Source organism: Nerophis lumbriciformis, linkage group LG28 (assembly GCF_033978685.3).
Source record: "Nerophis lumbriciformis linkage group LG28, RoL_Nlum_v2.1, whole genome shotgun sequence".
Classification (NCBI taxonomy): domain Eukaryota; kingdom Metazoa; phylum Chordata; class Actinopteri; order Syngnathiformes; family Syngnathidae; genus Nerophis; species Nerophis lumbriciformis.
In genome coordinates, this window is record NC_084575.2 from 28,252,015 (window position 1) to 28,266,166 (window position 14,152).

Genomic DNA, 14,152 nt, shown 5'->3' on the forward strand with positions numbered 1-14,152 from the left:
TTTTTTTTAGACATGTATCTCGTGCGCACGAGAATTTTTTTATAAAGTTATATAAAAAAAAAAAATTATTATTTTTTTTTTAGCCATGTATCTCGTGCGCACGAGAAATTATCTTCGTGCGCACGAGAAATTTTTTATAAAGTTCTATAAAAAAAAAAAAAAAATTATAATTTTTTTATTTTTTTTATTTTTTTTAGACATGTATCTCGTGCGCACGAGAAACTATCTTCGTGTGCACGAGAATTTTTTTATAAAGTTATATAAAAAAAATAAAAATAATAATTATTTTTTTTTTTTAGACATGCATCTCGTGTGCACGAGAAATTTTTTATAAAGTTATATATAAAAAAAAAAAATTATTATTTTTTTTTAGCCATGTATCTCGTGCGCACGAGAAATTTTTTATAAAGTTATATAAAAAAATAAAAATAATTATAATTTTTTTTTTTTTTTTTTTTTTTAGACATGTATCTCATGCACACGAGAAACTATCTAAAAAAAAAAAAAACTTTTTTTTTTTATATAACTTTATAAAAACTCTCGTGCGCACAAGATACATGTCTAAAAAAAAAAAAAAATTATACATTTTTTTACACCCCCCATGTCCCTTTTAGGGGCTCCATACAAATAAGCTAATATTTGCAAAAAAATAAAGTTTTCCAGTTCGAATGTTAAGTATCTTGTCTTTGCAGTCTATTCAATTGAATGTAAGTTGAAAAGGATTTGCAAATATTCTGTTTTTATTTACCATTTACACAACGTGCCAACTTCACTGGTTTTGGGTTTTGTACATCCACCTCGCAGTGATGTCACAATGTAGCCAGACTGCAAAACCCTGCAAACAAAATTCCATGCAAGCTCAAGCCAAAATGCAAGAAACATATAATTTGACACTTTTAACACGAGTATCTAACTTCGTATTCATAAGTCAAAAAAAGATTAATGTCATCACCGGTCCTCTTTAATGCTTGTTTTAAAATAATGTGACCAGCTTACCTGTAATAACTGTACTTTGAGAACATATCCTTTTAATATTGCTGTTTTTGTGGGCAATCAGACTGTCTTCAGCAAAAGGAGGAGGACTAATATTTGTTTGTGTGTTTGCAGCCGCATCGGTTGCTACGGGACGGTGTTCCAAAACATCTCTAATCTGAGGGATGTTTTCTATAAAGAGATGAGTGTGGTAAGATGAGACATGTGTTCTCTATTCATCTGCAAAGCACTTGCTTACTTTGATTTTTTTGTTGTTGTATTTTTTAATGCAGCTTAACCAGGATTTGTACAACTTGATGAAAAAAATCGAGAATCAACACTCTGGGAAAGCTTTCATCATAAAGGGCCTGAGCAGGTGATATACCGTGAATTCCGGACTTTAAGATGCTACTTATTTTCCTGCGCTTTGAACTCTGTGGCTTATAAGACGGCGCGGCTAATTTAGGAATATTTTTCCGCTGACGGCCAAGATCAACATAGTTTAAAAAAAACAAAAAAAACAGCAAGCAAATACACAGAGGTGTTTTATTTTTTGTGCTATGGCTTTTGGACGAGTTTCCTCACTGCTCTTTCTATTTAGTGCTTTCAACCGGAAGTAGAGTGCCGTTCAGTCTTGTAGCCGTCCATAGCGTATCTACTCGTATGGATTCTTAATTTATCACTTCAAGCAACGTTTGTACGTTTTACGGTTTAACTAAAGCTGTTTATACTTACTAAATCGTCCCATGTGTGATGTCTTTAGGAGTGTTTTCATGCATATTTGTACGTGCTATCGTAATGTAATGACGCTAGCGCCGTTAGCATTAGCTAATAGGCTAACACGTTTACGAGTGTATGTGTTTGTATTATTACCCTAAATATATAAACTGCTACTTTTTTCCGAGGCTTTGAATGTGGCTTATAAAACGGTGTGGCTAATTTAAGGATTTTTCTTTGCTGACAGTCGGCTATAGTAAAAATAGTTTAAAAAAAAGAAAAGAAAAAAAAGAATGTTATTGTTTGTGCTATAGCGCCATCTTTTGGACAAGCTCACTCACTGCAGGTGCTGCATTGCCCTTCTGTTTAGACTGACGGTTGCAGTTCAGTCTTCTAGCCGTCCATAGCGTTTCTACTTGTTTAGATTCTTCATTCCTCAGTCCAAGCAACGTTTGTAAATTTTACAATATAACTAAAACTATTTTTACTTACTAAATCGTCCCACGTGTGATGTCTTTAGGAGTGTTTTTATGCATATTTGTACGTGATATCGCTAACACGTTTACGAGTGTTATTGTTATTATTATTAACTTACAATGGCATCAAGGGTTGGAATTGGGGGTTAAATCACCAAAATGATTCCCGGGCGCAGCCACCGCTGCTGCCCACTGCTCCCCTCACCTCTCAGGGGGTGATCAAGGGTGATGGGTCAAATGCAGAGAATAATTTCGCCACACCTAGTGTGTGTGTGACAATCATTGGTACTTTAACCTTTAACTTTATTTTTGCATTGTTTTAGTTTTGCAAAATCACCAAAATGTCACCGTGGAGTTATTGAGTCTGTTTAGCTGATTGGGAAGCTAGCTTCCGCAGCTAGTGGGTCCATGACGATGACTTGTGTTTTGTTTGATCATCCGTTTTACTGCCGGGTCACAGGCATTGTTTGGAAATAATTAAAGTACCGTATTTTTCGGATTATAAATCGCACCGGCCAAAAATGCATAATAAAGAAGGAAAAAAACATATATGAGTTGCACTAAGGTATAAGTCGCATTTTTGGGGGACATTTATTTGATAAAAGCCAACACCAAGAATAGACATTTGAAAGGCAATTTAAAATAAATAAAGAATAGTGAACAACAGGCTGAATAAGTGTACGTTATATGAGGCATAAATAACCAACTGGTATGTTAACGTAACATATTATGGTAAGAGTCATTCAAATAACTATAACATATAGAACATGCTATACGTTTACCAAACAATCTGTCACTCCTAATCGCTAAATCCCATGAAATCTTCTTCCTCGGTGTCGCTTCTAAACAACTCTGCCAACTCCAAAGGTAGACAATGCGCCGTAATGTGTTAATCATTTCTCACATAAGTCGCTCCAGAGTATAAATCGCACCCCCGGCCAAACTATGAAAAAAACTGCGACTTATAGTCCGAAAAATACGGTATGTAAATGAACATTTACAGAATCTTTCTGTGTAAATAACTTCATTTCGCAATGTATATATCTGCGGCTTATAGTCTGGTGCGACTAATACATGCACTGCAAAAACTGAAATCTAACTAAGATGAAATATCTCAAATAAGGGTGATATTTGCTTATTTTCTGTCTGATAAGATAATTCTTCTCAATAAGCAGATTTTATGTTAGAGTGTTTTACTTGTTTTAAGGGTTTCGGTCCTAAATGATCTCAGTAAGATATTACAGCTTGTTGCTGAGATTTGATGACCTATATTGAGTAAAATATGCTTGAAACTAGAATATCAACTGTTGCAAAGCTGTGTCATCAACACTCACAAGTATAAAACTACTTTTTTAAAGTAAGAATTTCTTATTTCAAGCATGAAAAAAAAAATCATGATTTTGACACAATTGTGTCTCATAATTAAAACAGATGACAGCCAAATGGACTTTGCTGTTTTATTTCCAATGAAACAATAGAAAATACGTACTCATATAGTAGTACAGTTGGCACAGTACAGTAAACGGACAGTTAATATTTAAACATTTAACATTTCGAACAATTTTGAACAGAAATAGTTCATGCACATTCAGATACATTTCTCAAAATTACAATTAAAACAATTTTGTCCGGGGGCCGGGCTGTATATATGTGCACTAATTCACTGAAAGAGCACGCACTTGGCGTGATGATGTCATGTTATCCATGGAAAAATGCATTTTTAGACAATATGATTTGCCTGAGCGGCTCGTAGACCCCGAGAGTAACAAGGGGTTCCCTTGTTGCCTTTCCATTAAGAACAATAAACTAGTTTTTAGTACAAGTTTGCTGGTTTCAAGAAATGTAATGCCGAGCGCATATCATTATGTCAAGATAATGGCACTAGCATTTACTTCATTTGAGAATATTTTTCAACATATTGAGCAAAAAGGTCTCTCTTTTTTTTTTCTACCAAGAAAAGTGCACTTGTTATTAGTGATAATATACTTATTTTAAGATATTTTTGGGTTCATTGAGGTTAGCTAATTAGGGCCCGCATGGCCCATTGTATAAGGACTCCCAAAGGGAGTCCTTATGCAATGGGACATAAGGACCTATTGAATTTGTAAGGTTTTATTAGGGCCCGCATGGCCCATTGCATAAGGACTCCCTTTGGGAGTCCTTATGCAATGGGACATAAGGACCTATTGAATTTGTAAGGTTTTATTCTTTATTCTTCCGCCGCCACATTAAACTGTAATTTGACCCACTTAACATGCTTCAAAACTCACCATATTTGACCCACACATCAGGACCTGCGAAAATTGCCTTTTTAAAAAAAAAAAAACCCACAAAACTCAAAATTGCGCTCTAGCGCCCCCTAGGAAAAAAAAAAACTAGACTGCCTGTAACTCCCACTAGGAAAGTCGGAGAGACATGAAACAAAAACCTCTATGTAGGTCTGACTTAGACCTACATTTCATAATAGTACATTCTCGGGCTAAAATCAACAGGAAGTTGGCAATTCCCCCTTCAAGACAAAAACATACTAAAAACAGTAACTTTTGCCTCTTTGAACTGTATTTTGACCCCCTTAACATGCTTCAAAACTCACCAAACTGAACGCACACATCAGGACTGTCAAACATTGCGATCTAAAAAAAAACCTAACCCCAAATCTAAAAATTGCGCTCTACTGCAATTTTTTAATAAAACGCAAAAAAAACTGCTCCTCGGAAGAAAAAAATGACAAAACTGCCTGTAACTCCCACTGGGAAAGTCGGAGAGACATGAAACAAAAACCTCTATGTAGGTCTCACTTAGACCTACATTACATAGATTGACAACCCCCAGCAAAAATCAACAGGAAGTTTGCTATTCCCTCTTCAAAACAAATTTTTTGTAAAAACCGGTCACCTTCCTTCAAAAACTATCTCCTCTGAGCGCGTTTGTCGTTTAGGCTTCAAACTAACACAGGAGAGAGATTGAACCCTTGTGATTACAACGACAGAAGCGCTTTTTTTCTAACTGCTCCGGTTTTGATTTTATGAGCCTTCAAAGAACCGCTGCGCTGATGCTGCTTAAAAGCAGGAAGCACCAACATGCCCACACAATGCAGACAAGGTAGGTACACTAGACAAAAGTCTTGGGACACTTCAGACTAAAAGTAGACAAAAGTATTGGGACACTTATGACTATCACTGGACAAAAGTATTGGGACATTTAGGACTAGCACCTGCCAAATACGTGGGCCCGACCAATGCTGCTTGCAGCTTTAATTTTACTTGTTTTAGAAAGTCTTGACAAGCCAAATTTTCTTGTTCTATTGGCAGATAATTTTGCTTAGTTCAAATAAAATACTCCTCATTTTTGTTTTTGTTTTTCTTGTTTTTGAACACCGACTTTTTGCAGTGTGGAAAACATTTTTTTCCTTAAAATTTAGTGGGTGCGGCTTACTGTCTACAGTCTGGAAAATTATAAAACATGACCTAAGTCCAAAATTGATTTATGTTTTGCACAGCGCGTCGGGGAAGTCAAAGAAGAGAAAGTCCTTGGACATCTCCAATCCAATCCCTTGCAACACAGCCTTCCCGGCCGACCACATTTCCGTGCATTTGTCGAGCCAAGACGGGAAAAATGCTCTACCGTCCTCGCCCGGCTTACAAACGCCAAACTTTGGCGAGATGCCGTTAACGGAAGAAGCGGAGGAGAGCGACGCCTCTCTCAAAGCCGCAAACTCCACGGACTCGGACCTCAGCTCCAGCGGCACCAACTCCCTCAAGAGACAGTCGGCGTGCGCCAGCGACAGAAGCACGGCCAGCGAAAGCCCGGAGGAGGCGGAGGCGGAGGCGGAGCTCTCTACGAACCAGTCGGACGACTCCGGCCTGGAGGTCCCAAAATCGCCAAAATCGGACGCCGCCGCTCAGGAAGCATGCGGCCCCTCTGATTGTGCCAGCAGTGAAGCGCCCGAGCAGGAGGACGGTGACACTGCGACCAAAAGTGCCCCGGTTCCTGCTCCCCGTGTCTCAGTCCAGTTGGAAAAACCTCCCTTGCTGACCGCCAAGGAGGAGCGGGAGAGCGAGGGAGCGTCTGACATCACCGCTGGGTCAGGAGATGATTGTGTGTGCCACTACCCAGCTGACTTTCTCTACAAGGTAGACACGCTTCCTCTTCATGTCATCCTACAATAACAACTTCACTCTATGCCTGCACAAACTTGCCCCTTTTAGGAGGCGGTCACAATAATGACACCACTACCCTGCCTAGTGGGCGTGGAGGCAGCAGTTACTGACACTAGGAGAGGCAAGCTTTTAGGGGTGGCCTTACAAGGAGGCGGTCTCAATAATGACACCACTACTCTGAGTAGTGGGTGTGAATACAGTAGTTACTGACACTAGGAGAGGCCTTGTAAGGGAAGAAAACACACGCTATTGGGGCTTGGAAAGAGATGGTTGCAATAATGACACCACTACCCTGCGTAGTGGGCGTGGAGTCAGTAGTTACTGATATTAGAAGAGGCCTTACAAGGGAGGAAAAAACACAATATTGCGGGGAGGGGCTTGGAGAGTGATGTCTTAATAATGACACCACTACCCTGCATAGTGGGTGTGTAGGTAGCAGTTACTGACACTAGAAGAGGTGTAGTAAGGGAGGGAAAAAGACAAGCTATTGAGAGGGGGGGGGCCTTGGAAAGAGGTGGTCTCAATAATGACACCACTACCATGTGTAGTGGGTGTGGAGGCAGCAGTTACTGACACTAGGAGAGGCCTTGCAAGGGAAGAAAACACACGCTATTGGGGCTTGGGAAGAGATGGTTGCAATAATGACACCACTACCCTGCCTCGTGGGCGTGGAGGCAGCAGTTACTGACACTAAGAGAGGCAAGCTTTTAAGGGGGGCCTTACAAGGAGGCGTTCTCAATAATGACACCACTACCCTGCATAGTGGGTGTGTAGGCAGCAGTTACTGACACTAGAAGAGGTGTAGTAAGGGAGGGAAAAAGACAAGCTATTGAGAGGGGGGGGGCCTTGGAAAGAGGTGGTCTCAATAATGACACCACTACCATGTGTAGTGGGTGTGGAGGCAGCAGTTACTGACACTAGGAGAGGCCTTGCAAGGGAAGAAAACACACGCTATTGGGGCTTGGGAAGAGATGGTTGCAATAATGACACCACTACCCTGCCTCGTGGGCGTGGAGGCAGCAGTTACTGACACTAAGAGAGGCAAGCTTTTAAGGGGGGCCTTACAAGGAGGCGTTCTCAATAATGACACCACTACCCTGCATAGTGGGTGTGTAGGCAGCAGTTACTGACACTAGAAGAGGTGTAGTAAGGGAGGGAAAAAGACAAGCTATTGAGAGGGGGGGGGGCCTTGGAAAGAGGTGGTCTCAATAATGACACCACTACTCTGAGTAGTGGGTGTGAATACAGTAGTTACTGACACTAGGAGAGGCCTTGCAAGGGAAGAAAACACACGCTATTGGGGCTTGGAAAGAGATGGTTGCAATAATGACACCACTACCCTGCGTAGTGGGCGTGGAGTCAGTAGTTACTGATATTAGAAGAGGCCTTACAAGGGAGGAAAAAACACAATATTGCGGGGAGGGGCTTGGAGAGTGATGTCTTAATAATGACACCACTACCCTGCACAGTGGGTGTGTAGGCAGCAGTTACTGACACTAGGAGAGGCGTTGCAAGGAAGGGAATGACAAGCTATTTTGGAGGGGAGGGTGGCCTTGGAAAGAGATGGTCGCAATAGTGACACCACTACCCTGCTTTGTAGGTGTGGAGGCAGCAGTTACTGACACTAGAAGAGGTGTAGTAAGGGAGGGAAAAAGACAAGCTATTGAGAGGAAGGGCCATGGAAAGAGGTGGTTTCAATAATGACACCACTACCATGTGTAGTGGGTGTGGAGGCAGCAGTTACTGACACGAGGAGAGGCCTTGCAAGGGAAGAAATCACACGCTATTGGGGCTTGGGAAGAAATGGTTGCAATAATGACACCACTACCCTGCCTAGTGGGCGTGGAGGCAGCAGTTACTGACACTAGGAGAGGCAAGCTTTTAGAGGGGGGCCTTACAAGGAGGCGGTCTCAATAATGACACCACTACCCTGCCTAGTGGGCGTGGAGGCAGCAGTTACTGACACTAGGAGAGGCAAGCTTTTGGGGACGGGGGGGGGCCTTACAAGGAGGCGGTCTCAATAATGACACCACTACCCTGCCTAGTGGGTGTGGAGACAGTAGTTACTGACACTAGGAGAGGCGTAGTAAGGGAGGGAAATGGTAAATGGTAAATGGTAAATGGGTCGTACTTGTATAGCGCTTTTCTACCTTTTTTTAAGGAACTCAAAGCGCTTTGACACTATTTTCCACATTCACCCATTCACACACACACATTCACAAAGACAAGCTATTGAGAGGAGGGGCCTTGGAAAGAGGTGGTCTCAATAATGACACCACTACCCTGCACAGTGGGTGTGGAGGCAGCAGTTACTGACACTAGGAGAGGCGTTGCGAGGAAGTGAAAGACGAACTATTTTGGAGGGGGAGGGTGGCCTTGGAGAGAGATGGTCGCAATAATGACACCACTACTCTGCTTTGTAGGTCTGGAGGCAGCAGTTACTGACACTAGAAGAGGCGTAGTAAGGGAGGGAAAAAGACAAGCTATTGAGAGGGGGGGCTTTGGAAAGAGGTAGTCTCAATGACACCACTACCCTGCGTAGTGGGTGTGGAGGTAGCAATTACTGACGCTGGGAGAGGCAAGCTTTTAAGGGGGGGCCTTACAAGGAGGCGGTCTCAATAATGACACCACTACTCTGCGTAGTGGGTGTGGAGACAGTAGTTACTGACAGTAGGAGAGGCGTTGCGAGGGAAGAAAAAACATGCTATTGGGGCTTGGAAAGAGATGGTTGCAATAATGACACCACTACCCTGCCTAGTGGGCGTGGAGGCAGCACTTACTGACACTAGGAGAGGCAAGCTTTTAAGGGGGGCCTTACAAGGAGGCGGTCTCAATAATGACACCACTACTCTGCATAGTGGGTGTGGAGGCAGCAGGTACTGACACTAGGAGAGGCCTTGTAAGGGAAGAAAACACATGCTATTGGGGCTTGGAAAGAGATGGTTGCAATAATGACACCACTACCCTGCGTAGTGGGCGTGGAGTCAGTAGTTACTGATATTAGAAGAGGCCTTACAAGGGAGGAAAAAACGCAATATTGCGGGGAGGGGCTTGGAGAGTGATGTCTTAATAATGACACCACTACCCTGCACAGTGGGTGTGGAGGCAGCAGTTACTGACACTAGGAGAGACAAGCTTTTAGAGGGGGCCTTACAAGGAGGCGGTCTCAATAATGACACCACGACCCTGCCTAGTGGGCGTGGAGACAGCAGTTACTGACACTAAGAGAGGCAAGCTTTTAAGGGGGGGCTTACAAGAAGGCGGTCTCAATAATGACACCACTACTCTGAGTAGTGGGTGTGGAGGCAGCAGTTACTGACACTAGGAGAGGCCTTGCAAGGAAAGAAAACACACGCTATTGGGGCTTGGGAAGAGATGGTTGCAATAATGACACCACTACGTGGGTGTGGAGGCAGTAGTTACTGACACTAGGAGAGGCCTTGCAAGGAAAGAAAACACACTCTATTGGGGCTTGGGAAGAGATGGTTGCAATAATGACACCACTACCCTGCCTAGTGGGTGTGGAGGCAGCCGTTACTGACACTAGGAGAGGCAAGCTTTTGAGGGGGGGCCTTACAAGGAGGCGGTCTCAAAAATGACACCACTATCCTGCATAGTGGGTGTGGGGTCAGTAGTTACTGACACTAGAAGAGGCCTTGCTAGGGAGGAAAAAAAACAAGCTATTTTGGAGGGGAGGGTGGGCTTGGAGAGAGATGGACGCGATAATGACACCACTACCCTGCTTTGTAGGTGTGGAGGCAGCAGTTACTGACACTAGAAGAGGCGTAGTAAGGGAGGGAAAAAGACAAGCAATTGAGAGGGGGGGGGCTTTGGAAAGAGGTGGTCTCAATAATGACACCACTACCCTGTGTAGTGGGTGTAGAGGCAGCAGTTACTGACACTAGGAGAGGCCTTGTAAGGGAGGACAACACACACTATAGGGGCTTGGAAAGAGAGGGTTGCAATAATGACACCACTACCCTGCCTAGTGGGCGTGGAGGCAGCAGTTACTGACACTAAGAGAGACAAGCTTTTAGGGGGCGGGGCCTTACAAGGAGGCGGTCTCAATAATGACACCACTACCCTGCCTAGTGGGCGTGGAGACAGCAGTTACTGACACTAAGAGAGGCAAGCTTTTAAGGGGGGGCTTACAAGGAGGCGGTCTCAATGATGACACCACTACTCTGAGTAGTGGGTGTGGAGGCAGCAGTTACTGACACTAGGAGAGGCTTTGCAAGGGAAGAAAACACACGCTATTGGGGCTTGGGAAGAGATGGTTGCAATAATGACACCACTACCCTGCGTAGTGGGCGTGGAGTCAGTGGTTACTGATATTAAAAGAGGCCTTACAAGGGAGGAAAAAACACAATATTGCGGGGAGGGGCTTGGAGAGTGATGTCTCAATAATGACACCACTACCCGGCATAGTGGGTGTGTAGGCAGCAGTTACTGACACTAGGAGAGGCGTTGCAATGAAGGGAAAGACAAGCTATTTTGGAGGGGAGGGTGGCCTTGGAGAGAGAGATGGTCGCAATAATGACACCACTACCCTGCTTTGTAGGTGTGGAGGCAGCAGTTACTGACACTAGAAGAGGCGTAGTAAGGGAGGGGAAAAGACAAGCTATTGAGAGGGGGGGGGGGGGGGGCTTGGAAAGAGGTGGTCTCAATAATGACACCGCTACCCTGCGTAGTGGGTGTGGAGACAGTAGTTACTGACACGAGAAGAGGCCTTACAAGGGAGGGAAAAACTCAATATTGGGGGGAGGGGCTTGGAGAGTGATGTCTCAATAATGACACCACTACCCTGCATAATGGGTGTGTAGGCAGCAGTTACTGACACTAGAAGAGGCGTAGTAAGGGAGGGAAAAAGACAAGCTATTGAGAGGGGGGGGCCTTGGAAAGAGGTGGTCTCAATAATGACACCACTACCCTGTGTAGTGGGTGTGGAGGCAGCAGTTACTGACACTAGGAGAGGCAAGCTTTTATGGGGGGGGCCTTACAAGGAGGCGGTCTCAATAATGACACCAAGACTCTGAGTAGTGGGTGTGGAGACAGTAGTTATTGACACTAGGAGAGGCCTTGCAAGGGAAGAAAATACATGCTATTGGGGCTTGGAAAGAGATGGTTGCAATAATGACACCACTACCCTGCTTTGTAGGTGTGGAGGCAGCAGTTACTGACACTAGAAGAGGTGTAGTAAGGGAGGGAAAAAGACAAGCTATTGAGAGGGGGGGGCCTTGGAAAGAGGTGGTCTCAATAATGACACCACTACCCTGTGTAGTGGGTGTGGAGTCAGTAGTTACTGACACGAGAAGAGGCCTTACAAGGGAGGAAAAAACTCAATATTGGGGGGAGGGGCTTGGAGAGTGATGTCTCAATAATGACACCACCACTACCCTGCATAGTGGGTGTGGAGGCAGTAGTTACTGACACTAGAAGAGGCGTAGTACGGGAGGGCAAAAAAACAAGCTATTGAGAGGGGGGGCCTAGGAAAGAGGTGGTCTCAATAATGACACCACTACCCTGCCTAGTGGACGTGGAGGCAGCAGTTACTGACACTGAGAGGCAAGCTTTTAGTGGGGGCCTTACAAGGAGGCGGTCTCAATAATGACACCAAGACTCTGAGTAGTGGGTGTGGAGATAGTAGTTACTGACAACAGGAGAAGCCTTGCAAGAGAAGAAAACACACGCTATTGGGGCTTGGAAAGAGATGGTTGCAATAATGACACCACTACCCTGCACAGTGGGTGTGGAGGCAGCAGTTACTGACACTAGGAGAGGTGTTGAAAGGGTGGGAAAGACAAGCTATTTTTGGGGGGAGGGTGGAGAGAGATGGTGGCAATAATTTGTGTGGACTCTTAGCACCTCCAGTGTGCAAAATGTAGTCAAATGTTTTTTTTATTTTGCACCAGGTGGTGGCGCTAGAGAGCCACGCAGCGTCTGAAGGGGGCGAGCTCCAGTTTGAGCAGGGAGACATCATCCTGGTGCTCGCTGGTGGAGAAAAGGTTTGTCTCGTCTTACTTTTCAACACTTAAAAGCAGGTGTTCTATAACAAAAAACATGTTTTTATTTGTGATGTTTGTGTCATGCAACAGGAAGGTCTGCTGAAGGGGGTCAGGGAGGAGAGCTGGAAACTGCACATGGATTCTGAAAATCACTGTGGGACTTTCTCAGAAGACCTCATCGAGCCCGTTGCGTCAGAGATACTCTAAAATGTGATTCCTCCCACAGACAGCTGGTGACACACACACAAACACACCATTTCACACGCAGAAAGTCTAAACTTTTTTTTTGGGTGTGGAAGCTAAACAAACACATCACGAGTTGCTCCCACGTCGTGGTGCAACAGACCAGACTGAGAACTGAATTTTTGCAAGAGATATTCGCATGAAGCTACATTTTATAGCACGGTATTTTGAATGCAACTTTTTTTTTTATATTCTTCCTAATGAAATACTGTGAAACATTTTTTTAATGAGTTCTGTCAGATTTCCCAATAAAGTCCAGGTTGTTAAGACGTTTTCCGGTTTTCTTTTTTCAACACGGCCGCAGCATCGCGACCATCTGCACAGGCAGACGAAATCCGCGAGGAAACTCGATTTTCTTACAAGACGTTGATGCTATTTTGATTGGTATGATCAAAGAGGTTCATAACTACCCAATTTTTCAGAGTATAAGTCGCATCGGCCGAAAATGCATAATAAAGAAGGAAAAAAACATATATAAGTCGCACTGGAGTATAAGTCGCATTTTTGGGGGAAATGTATTTGATAAAAGCCAACACCAAGAATAGACATTTGAAAGGCAATTTAAAATAAATAAAGAATAGTGAACAACAGGCTGAATAAGTGTACGTTATATGAGGCATAAATAACCAACTGGTATGTTAACGTAACATATTATGGTAAGAGTCATTCAAATAACTATAACATATAGAACATGCTATACGTTTACCAAACAATCTGTCACTCCTAATCGCTAAATCCCATGAAATCTTATACGTCTAGTCTCTTACGTGAATGAGCTAAATAATATTATTTGATATTTTACGGTAATGTCTTAATAATTTCACACATAAGTCGCTCCCGAGTATAAGTCGCACCCCTGGCCAAACTATGAAAAAAACTGCGACTTATAGTCCGAAAAATACGATAAGTCTATTTTCACACACACATTTGCAACGAATGTTTTCTTACATTAATCAGTTTAAACTACCGTATTTTTCGGAGTATAAGTCGCACCTGCCGAAAATGCATAATAAAGAATGAAAAAAACATATATAAGTCGCACTGGAGTATAAGTCGCATTTTTGGGGAAATTTATTTAATAAAAGCCAACACCAAGAATATACATTTGAAAGGCAATTTAAAATAAATAAAGAATAGTGAACAACGGGCTGAATAAGTGTACGTTATATGAGGCATAAATAACCAACTGGTATGTTAACGTAACATATTATGGTAAGAGTCATTCAAATAACTATAACATATAGAACATGCTATACGTTTACCAAACAATCTGTCACCCCTAATCGCTAAATCCCATGAAATCTTATACGTCTAGTCTCTTACGTGAATGAGATAAATAATATTATTTGATATTTTACGGTAATGTGTTAATAATTTCACACATAAGTCGCTCCTGAGTATAAGTCGCACCCCCGGCCAAACTATGAAAAAAACTGCGACTTATAGTCGGAAAAATACGGTAAGTCTATTTTCACACACACATTCGCAATTAATGTTTTCTTACATTAATCAGTTTAAACTACCGTATTTTTCGGAGTATAAGTCGCACCGGCCGAAAATGCATAATAAAGAAGGAACA

At 43.0% G+C, this 14,152-nt stretch overlaps 1 protein-coding gene across 2 annotated transcripts in view; it reads left to right on the plus strand.

The window, feature by feature from the left end:
* The window catches only part of bin2b (bridging integrator 2b), a 42,194-nt gene extending 29,331 nt beyond the window's left edge, over nucleotides 1–12,863 (plus strand). Inside the window, exons 9-13 of one of the 2 annotated variants that reach the window (XM_061924000.2) lie at nucleotides 1,108–1,183; nucleotides 1,266–1,348; nucleotides 5,665–6,298; nucleotides 12,238–12,330; nucleotides 12,421–12,862. In XM_061924000.2, coding sequence (XP_061779984.1) covers nucleotides 1,108–1,183; nucleotides 1,266–1,348; nucleotides 5,665–6,298; nucleotides 12,238–12,330; nucleotides 12,421–12,537 — 1,003 coding nt within the window. In that variant the 3' untranslated portion in view covers nucleotides 12,538–12,862. Of the gene's footprint in view, nucleotides 1–1,107; nucleotides 1,184–1,265; nucleotides 1,349–5,664; nucleotides 6,299–12,237; nucleotides 12,331–12,420 lie in introns of both variants that reach the window. The other variant, XM_061924001.2, reaches the window with a different exon arrangement.
* The last annotated feature ends 1,289 nt before the right edge of the window (nucleotides 12,864–14,152 follow it).